Source organism: Monopterus albus, unplaced genomic scaffold (assembly GCF_001952655.1).
Source record: "Monopterus albus unplaced genomic scaffold, M_albus_1.0 scaffold384.1, whole genome shotgun sequence".
In the NCBI taxonomy this organism is placed as follows: domain Eukaryota; kingdom Metazoa; phylum Chordata; class Actinopteri; order Synbranchiformes; family Synbranchidae; genus Monopterus; species Monopterus albus.
The window spans coordinates 21,193-44,367 of NW_018128264.1; the positions used below are offsets into that span (position 1 = coordinate 21,193).

Sequence of the window (23,175 nt, forward strand, 5' to 3'; positions counted from 1 at the left end):
TCCATTTCTATGTCCTGATGAGTCGGCAGTTTGTCCTTTAATATCTCTGCCACCTTCCCCTCCGCTTCAGTCACGCTCTCTCCAGCGGACTCCATGATTCCCGCGAAGATCAGGTTTTTCTCTTCAAGCCAGTTTCTTTTAGAGGTTCCTATGGCCAGATATAAATGCTGGGGTGACTGTGCTTTTACTGTTTGCGCCCCTAAATTGTGGAATAGTCTACCTTCTAATGTTAGGTCAGCTACTGACCTGACTACTTTTTAATCCTTGCTTAAAACTTATTTATTTGGCTTGTCCTTTTAATTTAATTTATTGAATGTGTCTGAGTTATTGTGTTTTATTTTTGCACTGAATCTATTTATTTTATTTTAGTTATTTATCATGGTTTTATTCTGTCTATGTAAAGTACTTTGGTCAACTGGATGTTGTTTTTAAAGTGCTATATGAATAAATTTGATTTGATTTGATTTGAGTCTTATTACAATTTATTACTCCTTCTCCAAATGTTCCTCCCTGCTTGCGTACCCCGGTCTGGGCCCCACATTAAAACAGTCTCCAGACCCGCCCCTGTTCTCATGAGGAAATGATTGCTCACAACTGCTTCCACATAGAAAACCAGACTGAAGCTATATTCTCAGGCTTGTGGGTGGTTTCTGTCTTTGGGGAGAATGTTGCTGGTTTTCAGTGGGTAAATGTTTTAGCAAATGGTCCTTTACACATCAGCTGCACAGCTTATTGGGATTGTACTGAAATGTGCTATATAAATAAAATGCCCTCACCTTGGATGAAATGTAACTGGTACGGGGTTTTGAGGGATTTTTGTGTGTCACATGCGAGATTCTCCCTCAGTTAAGGCTGTGAGCAGATTCAAAGCTGAATTAATCTGTTCAAGTCTCACAGTTTAAAGCCAGAAATCCCAATCAGGCTTTCTAACAAGAGCCTGAGGTCAAAAGGACTTCAAGGCTCGTTGGCGCTCCACCTCATTCCACATTCCTTTCCCTAACTAGCAGGAAACAAAACAATGTAAAGCAATAAATAAAATAAAAAGAGAAATCAAGGTATTTTCCCCAATCACCCAGCTGCTGCTGTAGTAAGACACATACCAGGAGAAGATATGACGAGGAGCTGGTTGAAACGTTACTGGACACAGAGTACAAAGGTTCTAATCCCAGGATCTTAGGAAACTGGAGGAATAAAAGGAAAAAGGTGGTAAAAAGCAGACGTGAGTAAGGGGATTTCACAGAAATAGAAAGAGACCAAGAAGAGTCCACCACCACCACCAACATTTAACCTTGTTCAGTCACATAATGCTGAGTGGCTCCACTGTCAGGTGATGTCATAACACAGCTGTGGCCTAATGAGCAGCCTTTATGTTCACAACCACCACAAAGCAAGTCCTTAAGTCCACTTTGTACTTCACCAAGGAAAACCACGTGGAAAGTCCATCAAATCCTTTTTAAGATGCTGCAGCTTTGAGCGTTTACATGCGTCAAAGTAAAAGTGGGCGTGGCATGTTGAAGCAGACGCGGGTGGTGTTGGTTACCATTAAATTCTCCGGTTTAGACAAGATAAACATATTCATTAGGTCATTATTAGTTATTATTTTAATACTTTATACGGACTCCTTCCCCTCTGGCTCAACTCACTTGTTGGTCTGATAAAACACTAGCCCCTATAATCCTTGGTTCATTAAGTGGAAAAAGGTGAAACTAACATATAAAGCTCACCTCTTTGGCAGCTGGTCTGTCATCCAGAGAGAAAAGTGATGATATAGAACCACAAAAGGAAAGCAGAAACAACACCCGACCCACGGAGCCAACGAAGTGCTTTCTATATCCTAGTCTGGTTTCCTCTGGGTGTCAGCGGTCCAGAGCTAGGTTAAAACAAGTGTTAGATAATATCACAAGAAGTTGAACTGACAAATGAAAACCAGGATTTAAGGTCAATAAATCAAAACATGGACATAGAGCAACATCAGTTGTGTGTTCCTCACCTATGGGTCCGTTCCTAAATCTAAACTGTTCTGTAGAAAACATGGAGATTTCAGTCGCCTGCATTAAAGCCAGCACATCTGGATCATTGACACCATCAACTGCTAGCAGGTTGCACAGGATCTACAGGAGGCATGGACATAAATCCCCCTTGCAAAGGTATATTCTCCTCCCCTTCCAGGCTCATACGACCTTAATAAGGCTTCCGTATGTGTCCATTACCGTGAGGTTTATCGTCTAGTTTGCGAAAACCTTTAGATGTGCTTGTTATCGTCCATAAAGGTTTGTCATTTTTACCTGTTCCAGCTTCGTGCCATTTCAAAAAGCAACTCTACAACATCATGCAAACGACAACATGGCACTGTCAACACATGCAGCAGCAGGAGAGAGATAAGGTTTGGTAAACACGGTGTTATCAACCACCACCAGAGGAGGCCAGAGCCTCAGTAATGTAGTAGGGCCCCTCTCCAGCAATGCCTGTCTGTTGTATGTTAGCAGTGCATGACAGTCTGCCTCGGTGGGCGCCATGTTTGTTTATATATGTTTGTTTGTTTATTATAATTTTCCTGCTTTCACTTCTGTCAGATTTGGCACCAACACTTTTGAGGTACCTGCAATTTAATATTCATACTTAAACTTCACTACATTTAGAGGTAACCTAAATATTGTGCTTTTCACTGCACTACACCTCGGCCCATTTATCTGCATAATTCTAGTTATTTACTTCTCAGAATCAAATTAGCAAAACAATACAAAATACAAGATAAGACTTATTGATCCTTGTGGGAAATTCACAAGCTATAACACAGTAATTCAAATTATGTGAAGCAGCTAGTTAATATTAATTCCACCTTTACCGGCTGCAATAACACTTGTGATGAAAACAATAATGAATAAATAATTATGATCCAATATGGTACATTCATCATGTGAAATGGGCTGTACTGCATAATTAGTAGCCTACTCCAGGGTGGACCCTGCCTGAGTTGAATACATTTGTGGTACACAAGTAGTCAGTGTACATTTACTCAATTAGTACTTCAGTACAATTTGGAGGCTACTTCACTTGAGGATTTTCGTTTTCTGCTGCTTCATACTTCAACTTCGCTACATTTCAGAGGCAAATATTGTATGTTTACTTCACTACATTTATTTGATTACTTTAGTTACTTTTTAGAATCAGATTAATAACTAAAAACTAAATAGAGTATAGTCATGACACTTTATTAACCACTGATGGGAAATTGACAAGATTCCCATCAACTAATTTAAATAATGATAACTATTAGATTCAGAATATATGGGAAGTTAAAATGAGCTCTGTCTATAAAGGCTGATGATGTAACTACACAATAATGGATCAATGATTTTAATCCATAGTCCATGCATAATGAATGCTTTTACTTTTGGTAATTCAAGTAACCTGTGTTACTTTTACTTTTTTACTTTTACTTAAGTGACACTTTAAATGCAATACCTTTTAACAAAGTATTTCTACACTGCTCCTACACTTCCTACTTTTACATGAGTAAAGGCTCTGAATACTTTTGTACCACCACTGCTGATGTTGATCTCTATCATAATTTGAAGCCCAAACCCTGAAGGATTCTCCTCAAGTTTACATCTTCATGACATTAGGTTCTGTTTTGCAATAACACAACACACACACACACACACACAGTCACACACCCAGCTTGAGGCCTCTCCCTGATAATGGAGGTATGGAGTGCAGCCTATCTGGCCTCTGCTCATGTTGACATGTTGCCAGAAGTGCCTTGGTTTATTTATGCATGCCTGATCTATCAGCACTGGCTCTATGTTTGGTGAGCCTCAAAATAGACATAATTAGGACAGGGCGGGAAAAGAGGAAAAGGGAAAACGTGTCTGGCCGTGCATTTGCTCCAAACTGACCCCCCTATCTCCATTCATCCCTGCTCCACTGCCTCCTCTCTGTTTTGTTTTTGCAGACAGAAGCAGCAGGCAGGCAGGCGGAAGACGGGTGGAGAGGGTTGTGTGTGGTCTGCATTGGGTGAAATCCACTGGTGAAGTCGGGCGAAGCGGAGTCCTCCAGATTACCACACCCACACTGGGGTCCTGATACCATCTCTGATGTCTCTGTACTTTTCTTTGGGTTTTTCAAACCCATGGTGCACCTATGGATACATAATTAATATTGTCTGTCAATTAACTGTTTAACTCCTGAGTATGGGCCCCTGGACACAGACATGGAAAAGGCCCCCACCTCTTCAACACCCCAAGGAGCAAAACACAGATTAAGCAAACATAGATTTGTAGTCCATTTGTGTCTTCTTGTGATTGTTCTGCATCTGTTTTAGCAAAATGTTTGTCATTTTGCATCTCTTTTTTTTGTCGTGTCTAGTTGTCTTGCATCTCTATAGCTGCTTTGTTTCTGTTGTTTTGCATTTGTGGTAATTTTACTGCCTTTACAGTCATTTTGGTCTCTTTTTAGTGGTTTTGTATCTCTTTTTAGCTGTTTTGCATCTGATTTTCCCCAGCTTTGTGGCTTTTTGTACTAATTTGATTGACTTTCCAACAGAAAGATGAAGAGTCCCTTCACAGTTCTGGCCCAGTAGGCCTGATCCGTAATCCATGTATGTTTTAAGCATATTCATTTGTACACTATTTACTATAGGCCAACAGTTCTTTGGACTCCGATACCTTTTGATAGCAGTTTACCGATCAATTAATCTGTCATTTCTAAATGTCAGATCTTAATGAGGGTTGAATAATGATTCACTCTATAAAGACTTCCAATGGACTTGTAATGTGTCAACCTTTTTTTTTTTTAATCCAGTACAACAAAATTGATACAATATTGATTTTGGCCATATCAACCAGATCTAATTACAGTCCAATTTCATATTAAAGACATGTTCATAAAAACACAAATGCAGATGAGAATAAACTAGCTGAAGTCAGCCTGAAGGTAATGTGTGACCCAAGGCCTTCTCATGCTCCCATGTGTCCTCATTCAGCTGCGAGTAAAGTGGAAGAGGGCATGGGGGCAGGAGGACGTGCATGTATGTGTGTAAAGGCATGCTCTCAGCACTTATCAGCTTTAGAGGTTTCACACTAATGATGACAATGTAGGGAGAGAAGGCGGCAGATGTAATTGCCATGTCTGAAGGCAAGCACACACACACACACACACACGTATCCTCAACAGCCCTCGATACCAGTCCCATGATATAAACCCACCCTAGATGCATGTCTACAAATACCCTCCACACTGGTCAACAACTCAGAAGGCACACAGCTGCAGCCCAGATTGTTGAAGACAGAGATCCACAGAGAAAACTGAAGATTTAAGGTGAGAATACAGTTGCTTCTGAAATTCCATGTGTGTGTTTTATTGTTTCTATGAGAGATGTGGAATTGACAGTTGTGCTCTGCTTAGATGCTTTGCTCCAGGATTGTGCATCCTTTTCTGGCTCTTTTCCTGCTGCTGGGGGAGATATCTGCTGCTGTGCTGCAAAGCAGTTTCAGAAACAAAACAGTAAACTATGTCACCTTTTGGACAAAGAAATCAAATGACCGCAGGTCTGTTTGTCTCCTAATGATTTGATTCCCATCCATAGGAAATCAACTGGCTGGACCAAGAGCTCTTCCCCCGCTTGCTTGATCACTCACACCAGGAAGATCTCTCTGTGGGTGATGCAGGGGAGATGGGCAGGGATGTGGACAGTCGCCCCTCTCAGTCACAGACTTTCCTTGGCCCAGCAGAACACCTTTCTCTCCAACGCCAGCGCCAAAACCAGTACCAGCGTAAAGCCAACGAAAAGAGGTGAGGACAAATTTAAATAATGTTGACAATCCTCTACATCAGTGTGACCAAATCAGATATACTTTAATTGATCTTCAGTGACAAATATGTATATTACTAATTAATTTTTCCAGTAATTACAAATATGTTTTCCTCATTTGATAATTGAAAGGTCGCTATAAGACTATAGGGTATTTTGGATGTTGTTGTGGATTGCTGTAAAGTTCACATGTAATACAGAGTGAATGTATAGTATTAATGAAAAGTACAAATCTGACATCACAGGAGTCCGATGTTTTGGACTGAGCTTGTTCTACCTCTGTTACTGTGTCTCCAGGAGAAAGGTCCCTCCTCTGGACCCGATTGGCAGCTTCCACATGTTCAGTTTTGGAAACTGAAAAGTGTGTAACAAGAGAAAAATGCTTCGTCATAACGTTAATAAAGCCACAGCACAGAAAGAGATGGTTACCATAAGCCTTCTATGCTGTACTTTTTGAATAAAGGATGCCTGTGTCACTTGCTTCCTAATCATTTTCCACCTGCACTTCACACTCACTCACACACACACTATACCCACGTCTGAAGCAGTACAGTAATAAGTGCCGTCAGTCTCTGTCACTGTTTAAACATTACAAGTTCAATAGCAGACTTAAATGTCTATTTTCTTCTTTGTTTCTTGGACAACTTCTGTTTCCCAACATTTGTACAAACAATTTAACTTCCACAGCATGTCCAGGCGTCCCACAGCACTAAGAGTTACTCAACAGTCTTTTAACATGATTAAATTGATCAAGATTTTGTTCATCCAATATGCAGAATTAAGCATTTAAATACTGTTAAGACGAGCCTGGTGTCTACTAGGAAGATTACAAGGACTAAACAGACTGAGTTCTCAATGCCAAACCCTGTGTAAACCTGTATATTGATATTGATTCATTAACTCCTATTGAACCCACAAGCATAGCAACAAGTGAGATATCTGTCAGCCAGCTCCCTCTAGTGGTAGAAGGCAAACATTTTTTTCTGTGCACTCATCCTAATATAATGTGACAAAACACTCATTTCAAATGTCCTGTCCTTTCAATACAGTTGACTCAAAATGCCACCGGTTATGTTCCCAAAGACTTTTATTTTTCAAGCTACAATTAAAGAAAACAATATCAGACTGCAGAAAATATAGACTTTGTTTGGGTATTTTCTCTCTTCACTTTCACATATGTACAGTTGTTAAAGAACAAGATATGTACACAAAAATTGAAGTTGGAGAGAGAGTGCAACTGCTACTGGAGACTTTCTCACCACCAACAACAACGACAACCCAAAAAAAGCACATGGTAAAACCAAACAACATAAATGCCACAGTCGACGTGGTGTCAACTTATTTTCTGTACACTACAACTTTGTTCTCGACGTGAGATAATCTTATATCCATTCTCTGGCACGGGTGGAGCGCTAATCTCACTTCTCAGAAAGCTAAGAAATAAACATGAAATAGAAAAATATTTTACAACCATTCATAGACGAGCCTCAGAGCCACTTTGACACTGCCAAACCAGTCGACTTCCAGCAACAATACCCTCTCATTTCAACGAGTTTTTAAACACACATAAAAAATAAACCAAATTAAACAAAGACATTAAAATATAACACTTCAATGTAAATGTTGTTCATGGTAAATGGCTATCAATTATCCATTAACAAGCGAGAGAGGGAGAAATATTAAGCACTCAATCATGAATGTACACAGCTACATGCTAAATACAGATGTAATCAGCCACAGCTCATATTCCCAATACCATCCATATATGCAGTGGAAAAGGTATTTGGGCTTACATTTTTAAAAGTGCACTGAAGAATTGTCTGTGTGCCATTTGAATTTTAGCAATTTAGATGCACCTGCAAAATAAATGTCAGCTGACTTAAAAAAAAAAAAAAATTATTTTAGAGTGAGGTCGCTACACCTTCAAGTTTGGTGGTCGACCACAAATAAATTGCCAAATTACTATCAAAAATAAAATGAGCTGCCCATCCAGCATCGTGAAATACTTCTAAACAAATAACAGGAGTGAGATTCTCCATCTCTTCAGCAGTATGTTTGTCAACGTTTAAAACGTGAATTCAAAGTTAGGAAAACTGATATCAAACTGATAATAGTACTCCTTGAGAGAGAGAGACACACACACAAAAAAAAAAATGTAAATGATTTGTGAATATTCTCAAGAGTGTCAAAATACGCCTTCAGTGACTATATGAAAACAAGTGAATAATGATGTGCACATCACAAGCACATAATACAATAAAGCCAATTCTTGTACAAATTAGTAACAAATGAGTCTCCACTGTCACTGTTGCCTTCTGTCCAGTTCTTCAGTCGCCAAAGAAAAACAGACCATGAAAAAAAGAGTAAGGGCTATATAAGAATGGTTGTGATTGTCAAAAGAAATCCTAAAAAACTGACAATACAGTTTCCATCCAAGTGATGATTTAGGCTGTTCTGGCTGTAGGCATCAAAGAAAGTGTCAGAGGCCAGAAAAAAACAGGAAGGGTGACACCGCCCACCCACCCCCAGTCCTCATCACCTTTAGGTGTCTTTTTTGTGTCCTGACCGCCGCAAGTCCCTGCACTTGTGGCAGTAAAAGATGTCGGGAACATTGGACTTCTTGATCTTTGCGCATGACAAGTGCACCCATATGCTGCACTGGTTGCACTCGATCATTGGTCGCCCTGCGAATGGCTTCCCACAGTAACAAGTGATCAAGTCCCACGAGTCGTCACCTGTGTTCATAAAAAAAAATTAATTAAAAAGTTAGCACATTTTTATTGCTTCTTCAAAAATGAGACAGTCTGTTATTAGACGAAAAGAACATACCTGACTCCACCATAATGTCTTCATCTGCAATCCAGGTCTCTCCCTCACTGGAGCTCATCTCTGCTTCCCTGATAGACTCGCCAGGCTGCGTCTTCCCCAAGCCATGCATGCTCAGGGTGGAGCTCCTGTGTACCGCCAGATCTGCTCTGACTGGTCGTTCATCGGTGTGTGTATGCCGCGCCTCTGAGTCTGTCTCACTTTGTGCTGCTGAACTCTTGAGCTTCTTAGCCTTTGGCTGTTTTGAGTTTTTGCTGCGTTTAATGCGGGCTCTTTTCTCGCTCTCACTACTACCACTATCTGCCGCCGTCCCTGCAGAACCCAGTGACAACTTTTTCAGTTTTTTGTCCTTCTTGCGCTCAGCCTTACTGCTGGCATGGCTCTCATACAGGGAGTCTTTAAGGCGCATCTTATCTAGCAGAGTGCTGTCAGAGCGCATGTGGCGAATACTTTTGCCCTTATTTGCTCGGGCTTTACGAACAAATGTATGGATGGTGTGGATGTCGGAGCCTCCATCTGCCCAAGCATTGCCCATGGAGCTGCTGCCTCCACCACCTCCATCTGCTGACAATCCTGAACTGTGTGCAGAGCTGGATGATGTCGGGGACCATGAGCTTTCCTGGGAAAAAAGACAAACTATGTTGGCACAAACTCACAACAGTTATTTCTGAGATCAACACTGGCACCCAAAGCAGCTTACCTCTTTTGAACTGGGGATGTACCCAGCATATGCCAGGACAAAGCTGCAGAACTTGTTGAAGTCTTCAACAGTCCTCTTTTTCCTTTCTGGAGGCTACAGAAAACATATGCCTTTGTTAAATAAAAAGAAATTTAAGCTAATCTTGACAAACTCCAGCAACAGAAAGCTATTAATACTCATTATAATATTATAAAACACTCACCAAAGGTTCCGTTTTGCATGTCAACAGTGAATCTGGATGATAAAAAAAAGAAAAGTAAAATTCATTAACTCAGAGATAGCCATCACAAAATTACCAAACACATGGTGTTGTCTGAAGCCATGGTGAGACAGGAGTGGACAGAGGGTGGCATTAGTTTGCTGACACGGCTCAATAACTTAATCAGGGTTATAAGAGATGAGTGTGTGGGGGATTTATTCGCGTTAGTTTGGTTGTGTTAAACTGACCGATAGTTTAAAGGTAACCATGTGAGCGGAAAATAACCAAGTCTGTCACTGAACAGACAGCGTCTGCAAAGGGCAGCAACCGGTGTCAGTTGGTCACTATCTCAACTTTAAACACAGTCTGGATATTTAGGAATCAACCATGAATAAATGTTCGTCCATTTCACATCCACGTTGAAGCAAATAGTTGATTTTGTACACGCGTAGCTAACAGGGCTCAGTTTATGGGCCGCTTGTCATTTTGCACTGTTCATCAAACATCTCGGTTAACATTAGCATGTAAGCTAACTGACATTTAGAGGGGAAGCTAACAACACTTTAAAAAACTAAACTTTCTTGAAAATATACATAAACAATCAAGGCAATACAATATTTTGCCAATATGGTGGGTGTATCTGGGTTCCAGAGGAAACAGTAACAAGCAATAATATGACAGAAGGGAAGCTAACACGTTATGCTGTTTCTGGCGATAACGGCATATATGGTTTGGACTAATGCGAGTTCCCTAATGTTCGATATATTTAACAGGTTGCATAACATTTCGAAAGTAATGATCGTATGGTTCTAACAGCTAGTTTTGATTCTTGAGAGTGAACTTGTGCCAACATTCGGCCACTTGGTCAGCCAGTTAGCTAGCTAACCACTGGCTTTCTTGAAAGTGAAGTGGGAGGCTAAATAGCCAAGTTAGCTTGGTGCTAGCAATGTGTGACATTTAATCGGCTGTGCTCTCAGCGCTGAGATTTCAGTTAATGTTAATGTTTATCGTAGCTGACAAAAAAGATAATTTAAGAAAGATCGGATAATTTAAAAGGGACAATATAGAGATACTCTTTCAAAGACGGGGCTGGCTAGCGTTAGCTAGTAGGTTATCCTAAGATCGGCGCCTAACTAGAAAGGTGGCTTAACAACAATAATGCATTAAATTGCCATTAGGATAGCTAACTAACGCTATATTAATCGCAACAAAACATCTGAAATATTACATTCACTTTAAACCCAGTTTTCGTGGCATTTAACAACAAACCATATGATGGTCATGAGCAAGTCATAATACAGCACACGCAGCCAACACTAACATAAACGCTAGCCACAACTTAAGGTTAGCTAACGATACCGACGGCTATTTTAAATGTCTACAAACCACGACAGACAAATTTAAACAGTGAACGATTTAGCATCATACATAAACAGTTAGGTCAAAAGCTCACATTTGATACTAATGAAACATACCTTGGTGCTCAGACATTATGTCAAGCATTGTCGCCTCTCCGACAAGGCCTCGATCCAACAAACAGAAGCAGCAGGCGAGCTAGCCGGAGAGTGGCGGCCGTCGCGCTGTGCCTTTCCCCGGCGCGACTGCACCTTACGGCCGTACAACTTCAGCAGCAAGGCAAGGACGCTTAAGACCAAAAAGACTTCTCCTCGGAAAGGACTCCAATGTCGACCAAAGTTATAATATTCCCTCGCTGCGGAGCATTTACGCCAGATAACTTTAGCTTACCAAAGGCAAACCGCCTTGGGACTGTCGCCACATTAACATTATTAGCCCGACAAAATACCAATTCCTTCGTTGCTTAACGTGCTTCAAGCTCCCTTTTCTTCGTCACTGCATTTATTAAACCATCGGTGTTTAAACACAGCAAAACTACAAAAAGTCATTAAATAAACGCGACAACTCGCCAACATGGGACCGTAGCAGAAACTTCTTGGGTGAAGTTAATTCGCTGTAGATTTAAAAGACGACCTGAGTTTTGACTTTATTCCGCACTGTTTTCTCTCTGTGCGCGGCAGAAACCTCTTGAGGTTGCCAGCCCAGTGTCCTGTGGGATATTCTGGGTAATGTAGTTTGTTGTGTAGCATTTATCCCTGTAACTTGGGGCTTACGTGTTGCTAAACTACATTTCCCACATATTGTCAATATTTAACTAACGGAACTTTGGGATATGAAGTTTTTGAGTCTATACAACTCATTGAATTATGTCTAAATAAATCACTTTTTGCACATGATGGGGAAATTTGGAAATTGAATATTCTGTGAAGAAAGTCAAGGAGGAGGTTATTAAATCTGAAAAGTGGTCCGTGGTGTGGGGCTTTTCCTTAAACAGAGAAGATGTTTGTTTGAAACCATATAATGATTGATTGGGGGAAATGAAAACCTTTAAATTCGTAAGAGCATGTATGGTTTGATGAGTCAACTCACGTTTTCAAGGAAATAAAATAGTAGCCTAGATCCACTTACTGAACAAGGATTGAAATCAAGCCTAGTAGAATTGCCATCGTCAATAAATAAACTATCCTTCAAAGTTAAGCCACAGTGACATAGCTTATGAAGATCTTAAAGGAAAGCATTATATCAGATCCACCCGGAAGTAAGTTAGCACTGATGAAATGTAGAAGAGAAGAGACTCTGATTAGTAGATTTAGACATGTTAAACTAAACTCATCTTTATGCCTTATGTGAAAGCATCCAAATCAAACCGGTGATGCCTGCAGTCAAATGCAGACTGTATTGTGTTATTTTTGTTTGTGTCGAATATACAAATGAAATGGAATCAGCTGGAACAAAGGGGGATTTAACTCGTGGACCATAAATCAGTCTTCTCACAAATTAGTGGAAGTTTCCTGTTTTAAACTACACCTTTGCTTTTCCTCAAACAACATTCTAAGGACTTAGTTACATAACAGTAGGTGACGATAATGCTGTGCTCAGTTGCTATATGCGCCATTAAAACAAACAAGAAAGGCTGTCAAAATATAGGCAGGCATCCAATTAAATACTTAACACAGTTAAGATAGTTTTAGATAGATTTTATTCGTTATTTGTTTTACTGTCTTCGCGCCACACTCCAGTCCGGTAGGTGGCGGTAATTGACCTTTTATATTGGTTTGTCAGTCGTTATTCAAATAGAAAAGAACAAGAATAAGGGTCTGTAAACATGCTGAGCTTCTACCGGAGAAAGCATTTTTTTCTGTAAAATATAACTTGCTGTGATTTTAATGACATTTACGCTTTGAAACATGTTGTTCTTCTGTCATTAAATTACCGAGTTCAGAGATTTCTGTTACGTGGTATTTACTTTTATAAAGGTGGTGAATCCGAAGCATGCTAACTAGCTGAAACTATCTGGAGCTTCTACAGTTTAGCACCATGTTGCAAGGCACTGATGTAGGAGGGTTTCTTATAATACAAGGTAAAAACGTTACATGTAGAGGTCTAAACCGTAACATACCTATTATCTATGTTAATCGAAGCAATAGCATAACGTAGTGTACTTAATTCTTGCACTGACAGATTCTGCTACTTACTCTGGTAGACACCTCCTAAACAGCTTCATCAACGCCGCACTGAACAGGTATTTAAAGAAATGCTTATGGTGACTGTTTTGGTATGTATGTATATGTTAACTGATGCTTCTAGTTTGTGTGCTTGTTGAAAACAACTGTAAAAACGTGCATTGATTTATGTTTTGAATTGAGGGAGGAATCTGTCCATGTCCTTGGTTTTGAGATCAGTGAGGAAGAGTTGAAAGATGGATTGAAAAGATCACCCATTCAGAGGTAATTAACATTAGTGATATAGTGTTATAGAGCAATGTGAACATTAATTGCTTATACACAATGTAAAATTTAAAATTCTTTGAGGTTCAGACTGCTGATCAAATGAAGCACTGGAATACATCATCTTGAATTGTCAAAATTTGTGATGGGAATTTTAAATAATAATGAAAATAATAGTTTGGTGCAGACCTTTTTATTATGCAGTTTATTTAACCTATAACTGATCTGACCGTCTGTTTCTTTCACTTCAGGCTACACTTTCACAATGCTTTTATAGACCCCCTTGGCTGGACTGATCACCCGATTTTCACAGTTCACCAGTTCAGTTTGGAGGAACTTGTACGTCTGGTCAAGCAAACATCTCACCCCAAACCAGCTACCTTGGTAATTGACTCTCTTTCGTGGATTTTGAGACATATCAGTCCTCCTGCTGTTTGCAAGACTCTTCAGCAACTTAAAAAAGGTGATAAATTATCTTCTTATGTCATATGTGATGTCCAGAGTTTATGTATATTTAGCGTATAGTGTAACTGACTATGCAGGCTAATTCTGCTATATGTGCATATGTCTACTGTGCATGTGACAACCCCTTTGACCTATATGTTTTTTGTGTTTTCATTAGAGGGAGCTGTGAGAGCTGTTATAGGTCTGCTCCATGCAGATATGCATCAGAAAGGTACTGTGGGAAGTGTATGCCATTTGGCTACTTCAGTCATCACTGTGGCACCTGGAGTGAAGGGAGATGCAGCAGTGGCAAAGATAACAAAGCGCTCAAAATCGGGGAAGGTTATGCAAGATGTAAGCGGTGTTATCTTTGGGTTGATTATTTTGTTTTCCTACACTGTTAAAATTGATTTATAACTTCATTTTTGTCCTCAGGAGGAGATTTTTAGCATCAAAGAGGATCTTACAGTCATAGTACAGAGCAAGCCCAACCATACTGGACCCAAACAGACTGATTCTGAGGAACAGGAGGTGCAAATTAACACATTTATTCTGTCAGAGGATAACATAAAGAAAGTGTTAAGACATAACATGACTAAAACATTTCTGTGCTTTCATAGATAGATCCAACAGCTAACTTGACCTTCAACCTTCGTTTATCTGAGACAGAGCGTAGCGCTAAGGATAAGCTTGCACTTCCTTTTGTCTTCAGCAAAGAGAAGTGAGAAACATTTCCACACTTATCATATTTTCCATATTTCCATGTCTTTTTATGAACACTGTCTCTCCTTTTTTTTTTTTTTATCTAAAGGAAGACCGCTCTGCTCCATTCTGGGCCGGGTTCAGGACGAATTCTCTACGAGCCTGATGCCAACGACGACTATGACCAGGAGGACCCAGATGATGATCTTGATGTGTAGGTTTGGCGCATAAAACCCACTGAAGATGTCCTCCTTGTTATTTAAGGCACCAAGTTGCTTTCACTTTCAAAGACTTACACCATCTCATGGAGCTTTGATGATATAAAATAATGCTAAGAAAATAAAATAAAATAAATCTAAGAAATCTGGATTATGTTCATTAAATGATATCTGAGTTTTAATAATATTTTTGATACCCAGAATTTGTTTTTTGGAATTTGAATACAATTATGTTATTTTCTGTCTGTAAGTGATTTTATTATTTTGTTCATAAAAATTAATGTTGTACATGTTATGTGAAATATCATGTGTTAACCATTTCATCAAAGTGAGTCATGTTTAGCATTGCCATCCAACTGAATCTTTACTTAAAGATTTATTGCATTTGTTGCCAATTTGAAGGTCAGGGCAAATAAATATTAGGGGTCATAAAATAAAGTGAAGTGATAAGACTGAAAAATCAATTTCTGGCTTTTCTTATAAGGTTTGTAATTTTCTCCTAATATACTGGATACATTTTCCTTATTTTCCAGACCCTCTAAAACAATACAGTCCCAAAAAAGGGTCATAAAATGTAATTAGGGTCTCAAGAAGATACTGACTCACTGCCAAATATTATTGTAAATCTGAAATAAATCATTTCATCTCTGCACCATTATTAGAGCACTATCTGTTATTTTATTGCAAATTCTGTCCAAATATTTGGATTTCTTTAATTAATTAATTCAACGGGTTCATTAGTTATTCTACCAGGTCTGTTTGCAACAAATAATTTCCAGTGAAACTGTTTCTATCACTAAATAGTTTTAGCCATATGTATGGCTAACAGTTTGAAAACATTTAATTGGCTTAGCAAAACGTTTTGCAGTAGCTAGCAGCTGGTAAGCCCATGTGTCTACTGACAGCTGCTAAACTAATATATACAGTGCCTTCTCCAACATCTAGTGGCTATAAACTGAATCACGGGGGAAATGAGCTTTTCTTAACACCGATTAAACCACTAAGAAAGTGAGGGCAAAACTTAATACACACAAATGTTAGCTAAAAAATCACAGAACTAACAAAAAATAAGAATATAAATTGTTATTTAAGAGTAGACAACCTGCTGTGGCTGTTTATTTTCTTTCCACGTGTACGTGCTGTGCGTGATTACAGTGTTACTCGCGGAAGTGACGGCATCACGGCGATGGCGGCTCGCAGTTTCATTCCGGATTTCCACTGGACTACAAACTGATTTTAACCGGACCGGTTAGACTTTAGGGAACTTTTGTACAGACGTTTCTCTTTGGACGCCGCACTGTGTGAAGTAGCAGTGAATCAGTACTTCACAACGAGCGGCCCCACAGCTTTTTTGGGGCATTTTTGTCCAGAGTTCAAGGTGGTCACCCTGTCGAGCTAGCGTTAGCTTGGTGGCTAGTTGGTACACAGTCAGCTCTTGAGCTAGTTTGTCAACGAGCTGCGTGTTAAGGTCCATCCAGCAGCAGCAGCAGCAGCTATTCTTTTAACCCCCTCCACGTTTGTCTTTCACAGCTACAATGGACTCTCTGTATTGCTAGTTGTGCCACAAGTGTGCAGAGCGAGGTACTCACACGTTTGCTTGGCCTCTTGTTAATTTGAATCGCTAGTTTGGCGGCTGTGGCTAAAGACGGATTTGGACTCAATAGCAAGCAAGTTCCTTCAGCAATTACCCCAACAGCTTGGGACAAAAGCGTGCTATCAGCTGAAGATCGAAGTTGAGTTGCTGTGGGGTCTTTGCGTGCTCATCAACATGCTGAAGACCCGGCAGTGTTTACTTGGCATCCGCACTTTTCTCGGTTTAACATCCAGAATATGGGGCTTCTTCATGTACATCCTCAGGAAGCACCTACGAACGGTGAGAAGGGCTTGAGAGATATCTGACACTTGATCCTGTTGTGTTTCTGTGACAAATCTTAGGTTGACACAGCTCCCATATGACTGCATCATTTTCAGGTCGTATCCACCTATAGGGATGCTGAGTTAGCTCTCAGAGTTAAGATACCTGTGTTTCTCACCTGTGCCTTATTATGTGCAATAATCCACGTGAACAAATCCCACTGCCTGAGTAGCATCACCCCCCAACTTGGGCACAGAAATGTGAAATTCCTTCCTATATCATCCAGCACAAAGATGGCTAAGAGTATCTGAAATATCATTTTAAATAGTGTAGATACATTTGCAATAGAACTCGTACATAAAGCATCACATAAGATGTTAAAGTGTACCAGAATATAATACACGTTTTGTCTGAAAAACAGTGCAAAACTTAAACATATTTAGAAAACTATTCACTTAACAATGATGTACAGCTACAGCTGTGGACTACTTAAACAAGTGTATCAAAAATGTTTCAGGTTTACATTGGGTTGATCAACTAACCAATTAATAGAACAATGAATTCACCTATTAAATAATGTATCCCCATGTCAGTTTTCATCCAGCTACTGTGCAAGGTGGAAGCCTCCCATATCTAAACACTACGCAGCCAGCACAAGCCTGCAGGCCACCTTTAAATAGTCACCAATACCTCCACAATAACCATGGCTGACAGAAGGTGCCTGCTTGTAACTTAGACACACTCACAGGTCTTCTTGGGTCATTAATAAATGTAGTATGAGTGGACTTTGACTCTAACACTGTATTAAGGGGGGGAAAGCTCTGAGCAGCGCCCTGTGTGTTGTAATCATCCCGCACTTGGAGGTTTGTTTGCAGTTTATTGTGTGGCAGTAACACTTGCTGGTTGTTGGTGAGTAGACCAGTCCATGTTATGGGTGAAGTGAAAGGGATTATGTCAGAACAGAGAGTGTTCTTCCCCACCTCTGCTTCTCCAAGTCTTGCTCACAGTTTAGCTCTGTTGATTATAATATGTGATGCACTAGAACAATGTCACGATCCAGGGAACACTTGTGTATCAGGCATTGTAATGTGTAAGTGATCCTATGGACAGCTGTCAGGTAAACCATGACAGGTGTGTTGTAAGGCCAAGCCCCACCATTTTAATATAAATGTGAAGTCTGTACTTGCCTTATTTGATCTAAGTAGCGATAACAGCCCCACTAAACCTAATAATTTTCCTTTTATCTTCTCCTTTTGTTGTCTTTGAATCAGGTAGACATCAAGGCGTTTCCTAACAATACATAAGTGACCTGATCCAACAGTTTGGATCAATAAAAGATCTACTGGATTATGCACATTAGGACCAGGTCATAATCCCACACACTCTATGTAAACAGTTGGCAAGATGGTTGTTTATTAATCTTACCCACAGAAATGTTGCACAATGGTTGCAGGTATTACTTGCAAAAATAACTGAGATGTGTAGTTGTAGTCTGTAGGTAGAGGACTCAGTCTAAGTCTGCAGGCCTGGGGTCCAGTTGGACTCTACTGGATGTGCAGAGAGCAGGATTGAGAGCCAGGTCCCCCTGTGGTGCCTAGCAGCTGCTGCCACCAGTAGGCTTCCCCCGAGCTTGCTCTGCCTGGCAGCAATTGGAAGGGGGGGAGCTCAGAGGGAGGTCCTGTTTAACGTCTAGGTACCAAGCAGCCCAGACTCTGTCAAATTCACCCTGCAGGTCTCCTTTTCTGTGTGTGCTCCATGCTCCGCTGACACCTATCGACAGCTGGAGAGATAAAAATAGCCCTGTGAAGAAAAGTGCAGCCTCCCTGAGCAGGAGCAGCACTGGAAAGGATCCGTGTAGTTGCTCTCACCAGAGCACAGCAAGGACGTTAGGGAGGGACCCGCTGAGGGGTGGACACAAGCAAGTTCATTTTAAGATTTCAGTGTGGTGTCATCCTCTGTTCAGTCGCCTAAACTCTGATGTAAAACTAATGAGAACTGATTTACCATGAATGTGCTGCCTGAAGGTTGAAATATACATTTTGGCAAGACCTTGAAGATATTAGCCTCACATTATGTATCACATTTAAGTTTTCATTCTGACACATTCTCCAAATTGGATTATGGATTGGAGCAGTTAAAGTGACGTAAATCCAGTCATCCATGCTTCTTCAGTGTAAAATCACAGAAGATGAAGAAGTGCTGTAGGAAATGAAGGGCTTCAGTAATGTAGTTCTTATAATCAGAGTTTTAAAAATGCATTAGAAATCTATTCACAGTGTAATGAAGTCATTATGATTATTTATATTGTATACAGTTTGTTGTTTGAACAGTGTCTTGCTTTCTAAGGATTACCTACCTGACTGTCTCATTTTCCTTATTCACTTGCAGATAATCCAGTATCAGACGGTGCGATACGACACTTTGCCTCTGTCACCTATCTCCAGAAACAGACTCAGTGAGTACATGGTTATGTTCACAGTATGACTGCTCTGCTGATGTGTCTCCTCTGCAACAAATTGCAAAGATCCTAGGAAACGTATGGCAGATGCTTTTACCTGGACGCCTTTTTTTTGTGATATTATATCACAGAGAGTGGTCACACTGTCACAGCATATGTGGAAATCTAAATAGAAGTTACACCAGTTTGTCATGTTATTAGCTTCACAAAGACACACTTGTGCACAGACCCTTCATTACCAGATTAATAAACAGCATCAGCTCAGACAGACTCATCAGGACTCCTATAATGTACCTGCTCCATGTGAGGAAACTCATATTTGTGTTTCACGGCATTAACTGTGTTGTGTATTTATTTCCGTAGATCATATGGCTAGAAGCAAATACAGTTGTTTTTACTAAACTTGTTGTGCTATACGTGTGTACGTTCATGAGCTGTTAGTTGTATACCAACAGAGGATGGATTTGCATGTAAAGCATGTGGCTGAGATTTGGTCCCACAACAGCACAGTGAGACGACATTTTTACATTATCACAACAGAAAACCAAACAAGTTTAACTTGAAAGCGCTTCAGGGCCTACCTAGCTCCTAGCTGCGTCACTGAGCTGTTGCTCCACTCCAAGCCAAAGCACAGCTTCATATCCTCAGGCATGACTCTTCTGGCTGTACCCAAGCAGCATACAGAACACAGCGTTTCTGAAGACCTGTAACCAAAACGCTAAAATTAAAAGAGTCTAATTTGGCTACAGACCACTGTGCTGGGTAAACAGCCACAAATGTTCCCGGCAGCATTTACACTGCAGGGCCTGGTGTGTGTGCTTTGAATGGGCTTCCCTCAGTCTGTAGACAGCTCATTCAATGCACCCTCTTGACTTAGAGGAAGGATTGTATTTCAGTTCGACTTTACAGTGACTTCAGCTGGATACTCCACTCCAGCCGTCAGTATGTGTGCCATTCCTTTATATTCTTTCAGCTGTAAATGGTTTATGAACAGCTGCCATTTACACTGAAGTGCACATTTACTAAAAAGTGAAAGCTCTCATTTATAGAAGTACCTGTGCTGTGCCAAATTCTGTTCAGGTGCATCCTGCTTGCTTTGATTTTACTTGAGATGTGTCTAGAGCCTCACTGGCGTCTGTCTACCTGTGGCCAAGTGAACTGACATGACTGGACACAGGTTTTCACCACCAGGGCTCTTCCTAGTGTCAGCCGTCCAACCAAACTGAGTAAGCACACATGAAGGGCCTTAAGGTGTATTCACAGACTAGAACCACAGAGAACGTCTGTGCACAGACCTGAAGTGTCTGAAGTTTCTCAAGCTGCAGTTTCCGTAGATTTTACAGTGACTGTGCTGCTATACATAGTTCATGTGTCTCCTCATTTCTCTTTCTGACCTGGTTCTTTGTGTGTATGTAAATGTATCCAGTACAAGATCACAAGTGTCCATATTGTCTCATTTTAGATGCAGTAAAGAGGAAGATTTTGGTTCTGGACCTGGATGAGACACTGATCCACTCTCACCATGACGGGGTTCTCAGACCCACAGTGAGGCCTGGCACGCCGCCAGACTTTATCCTCAAAGTACGACCAGAGACCTACATGTACATGTTTGAAAACCAGTACATTCAGGCCTCAGCGCTGTTTTTGTATAAACAAGCTGTGTCCCTCTGTTTCTTTTCCATTGCAGGTTGTCATTGATAAGCACCCAGTCAGATTCTTTGTACATAAAAGGCCACATGTTGACTTCTTTTTAGAAGTGGTGAGTGTCGGTCAGTGTGCAGTGTGACTGTCTGTGTGTTTGAGTCCCCACATTAACATAGCCATGAGCAGTGAAGGACACTGTGAACATGCAACATCACTGCTCAAGTCCGTATGTCCTCAGTCACCTTAACTTCCTCTCATCTTTCCCATCACTGCACTCTCTCAGTACCGGGTGGCATAAAACTGTATTTAACATAATGATCCTATGTGACTTAAGAAGAACTAACTGTAACTTGTGTGTTTACACGGCTGTGTCCTCTTTAATCTGTGTGTGTGTGTGTGTGTGTGTGTGTATACACAGGTGAGCCAGTGGTATTTGTAGGTGGTTTTTACAGCCAGTATGGAGATCTATGGCTCAGCAGTGGCAGACAAGCTGGACAACAACAGGAACATCTTGAAACGCAGATACTACAGACAAGTACTGCTCAAAACAACATCTATACAGCATGTATTAAAGCTGATTAATCGGGCTCTTTGGTCCCAGTGGGACTTTGGAGTTCCTTCTTGATATTGTTATTCACTTGTGTTTTTGTCTTTTGCCAGCATTGTACATTGGATCTAGGTAGTTATATTAAAGACCTGTCTGTAGTACATGATGACCTGTCTAGTATTGTCATCCTGGACAACTCGCCCGGTGCTTATCGTAGCCATCCAGGTAGGACTTTCCACCTCACAGAGTCACTTACATCTTCTGTGCATCATCTGCTTCTCTGTCTGTCCCTAATCCTGGCTGAGCTACACATTGTCATGGACAATATGGAGTGAAACTGAAGTTGGAAAAACTTTTTTTCAGAGCAGAACTTTTGACACAGTCTCAAAAACACAGATGTAACTAATCAGCTAAGCAGATGCTGATTTCTTTCATTGTAAGAGCAAAGCCATTGCTGATGTTTAGTTACACCTGTGCCTTTTTTTGCTATGACAAGTCAACGTGTCTGCTTCGAAAAGGTCTCAACATTTAGTTCTTTTAGGAAAAATAAATGCTATAACAGTGTCAGAGTTAAAGAGACTATAGCAACATAACCTTTGAATGTTTTTGAGCAAGGTTGTGTTTAATTTTTTCAACTTAAATATGTAAGAGGACGAATGTGTTGAATCTTATTTCAACAGCTACCCAGTGTCACTCTGAAGGTTGTAGTTAAAACATTATAAGACTGGTTGAGATATATACTCAGCAGTGTACTGTATATTCATCTTCAGCAGACCAAATTAAGTGAGGCTCTGCTCTATACAGCCTTGTGATGAGCCAGGACAAATAAGGGAATAAGGGAGCAGCTTATTCTCATTACAAGGCTTGGATTGTTAATGCTGTAACAGAGGTTTAAATCTGCAGCTTCTCTAACACTCAGCGGCTTTGGTAACAGAGCAACATACAGTCACAGTGAAGTCTATTATTCTGACACAACTGTTTTCTGCCCTCCAGACAATGCAATACCCATCAAGTCCTGGTTCAGCGACCCCAGTGACACAGCACTTCTTAACTTGTTGCCTATGCTGGATGCACTAAGGTAATGAAAGCAGACAATACTTTAGTCCACCATTTAAAAAAGTATACTACCTGAACTGAAATGGTTGTTGCATATAGCATTTTCCATTCATATTTCTAAATATATGGTAAGGTGCACAGCCTAATTCATGACTAAAGATGACCCATGTGCACTACCCTGCAGTGTGTGGCTCTCTCTAGCTTAGCACAAGGACCTAAAACAGGGGAAAGAGCTAGCCCATGGATACTTTGTCCAGATTTAATGTAAAAGAAGCAATTTGTAGATTTCTAGGGCGTTACCTGGTTGCAGGGTGCAGTGACTGTGTGCAGCACCACAAAGGTTGCTGGTAGCTGAGTTGTGCTTCTCTCTCTTTCTCTTAGGTTCACTGCTGATGTCCGCTCCGTCCTCAGTCGAAACCTCCACCAGCACCGGCTCTGGTGATTGGCTGAATCAAGGCGGGGGGTGGGCTTGTTGACCAGCCTTTTCCTCTTTGCCAGCTTCCATCCTGCCTGGTGTTCCCACACAGACGACCCACCAGCCCTCTGTAAGCCTCTCGGACATGTCCTGAGGAGATGAGGGTTGGGGTGACCGCCTATCATGGGGTGAACAGTATGGGATCACAAGAGCCCAGAAACTACTGGGAATAGAGGGGGAGCCAGCCAGTTGTTTTTCTTCTTCTTGATTCTTTATTTGTATTTTTTTTTTTTCCAAAAACAAATGGAGCCTCTCTGCCTTATCGCTCCTGGTACTGACTGTGTGCATCTGGAGCTGAGCTTGTGTACAAGAGTTCTTTAGTCGTTTTTTAAAACTTTTTTGAAGACTGGGAGAGTGAGAAAGAGAAGGATCAGCACAGACAATTCTACATTATTATTTCCTCTTCTCCATCACCACTGGACATTGCACTTCAGCA

The 23,175-nt window shown here is 40.7% G+C and overlaps 4 protein-coding genes across 11 annotated transcripts in view; 2 read left to right on the top strand and 2 right to left on the bottom strand.

Moving 5' to 3' along the window:
- Positions 1-2,433, bottom strand: part of LOC109951392 (phospholipid scramblase 1-like) — a 13,695-nt gene extending 11,262 nt beyond the window's left edge. Inside the window, exons 1-4 of one of the 5 annotated variants that reach the window (XM_020585878.1) lie at positions 2,286-2,433; positions 1,991-2,111; positions 1,725-1,870; positions 1,101-1,181 (exon numbers count right to left, since the gene is read on the bottom strand). The gene's annotated coding sequence lies outside the window, so the exon portion shown is untranslated. Of the gene's footprint in view, positions 1-1,100; positions 1,182-1,288; positions 1,701-1,724 lie in introns of those variants that run through there. The other 4 variants (XM_020585876.1, XM_020585879.1, XM_020585877.1 and 1 more) reach the window with 4 other exon arrangements.
- A 2,394-nt stretch (positions 2,434-4,827) lies between these two features.
- On the bottom strand, positions 4,828-11,598 carry phf23b (PHD finger protein 23b). Of its 2 annotated transcripts, XM_020585873.1 has the most exons (6): positions 11,013-11,598; positions 9,541-9,572; positions 9,339-9,431; positions 8,642-9,257; positions 8,352-8,547; positions 4,828-6,166 (listed from the first exon to the last, which is right to left on the bottom strand). In XM_020585873.1, the coding sequence occupies exons 1-5, from the start codon at positions 11,038-11,040 to the stop codon at positions 8,354-8,356; spliced, it is 963 nt and encodes a 320-aa protein (XP_020441529.1). In that variant the 5' UTR covers positions 11,041-11,598; the 3' UTR covers positions 4,828-6,166; positions 8,352-8,353. The 2 variants fall into 2 exon arrangements, with proteins under 2 accessions (XP_020441529.1, XP_020441530.1); XM_020585874.1 differs by lacking the exon at positions 4,828-6,166 and having other exon boundaries at positions 6,883-8,547.
- A 1,075-nt stretch (positions 11,599-12,673) lies between these two features.
- elp5 (elongator acetyltransferase complex subunit 5) lies at positions 12,674-15,354 on the top strand. Of its 3 annotated transcripts, none has more exons than XM_020585889.1 (9): positions 12,674-12,708; positions 12,870-12,973; positions 13,075-13,135; positions 13,260-13,340; positions 13,592-13,803; positions 13,963-14,138; positions 14,220-14,315; positions 14,405-14,505; positions 14,596-15,354. In XM_020585889.1, the coding sequence occupies exons 2-9, from the start codon at positions 12,931-12,933 to the stop codon at positions 14,702-14,704; spliced, it is 879 nt and encodes a 292-aa protein (XP_020441545.1). In that variant the 5' UTR covers positions 12,674-12,708; positions 12,870-12,930; the 3' UTR covers positions 14,705-15,354. The 3 variants fall into 3 exon arrangements, with proteins under 3 accessions (XP_020441545.1, XP_020441543.1, XP_020441544.1); XM_020585888.1 differs by lacking the exon at positions 12,674-12,708 and adding an exon at positions 12,738-12,753; XM_020585887.1 differs by lacking the exon at positions 12,674-12,708 and having other exon boundaries at positions 12,715-12,973.
- Positions 15,355-15,839: 485 nt separating this feature from the next.
- LOC109951395 (CTD nuclear envelope phosphatase 1A) lies at positions 15,840-23,169 on the top strand. Its single transcript, XM_020585882.1, is given in 8 exon segments — positions 15,840-16,577; positions 18,948-19,014; positions 20,480-20,598; positions 20,705-20,776; positions 21,080-21,196; positions 21,322-21,433; positions 22,202-22,286; positions 22,646-23,169. Coding segments are annotated over 8 exon segments (738 nt in total). The 5' UTR covers positions 15,840-16,472; the 3' UTR covers positions 22,707-23,169.
- The last annotated feature ends 6 nt before the right edge of the window (positions 23,170-23,175 follow it).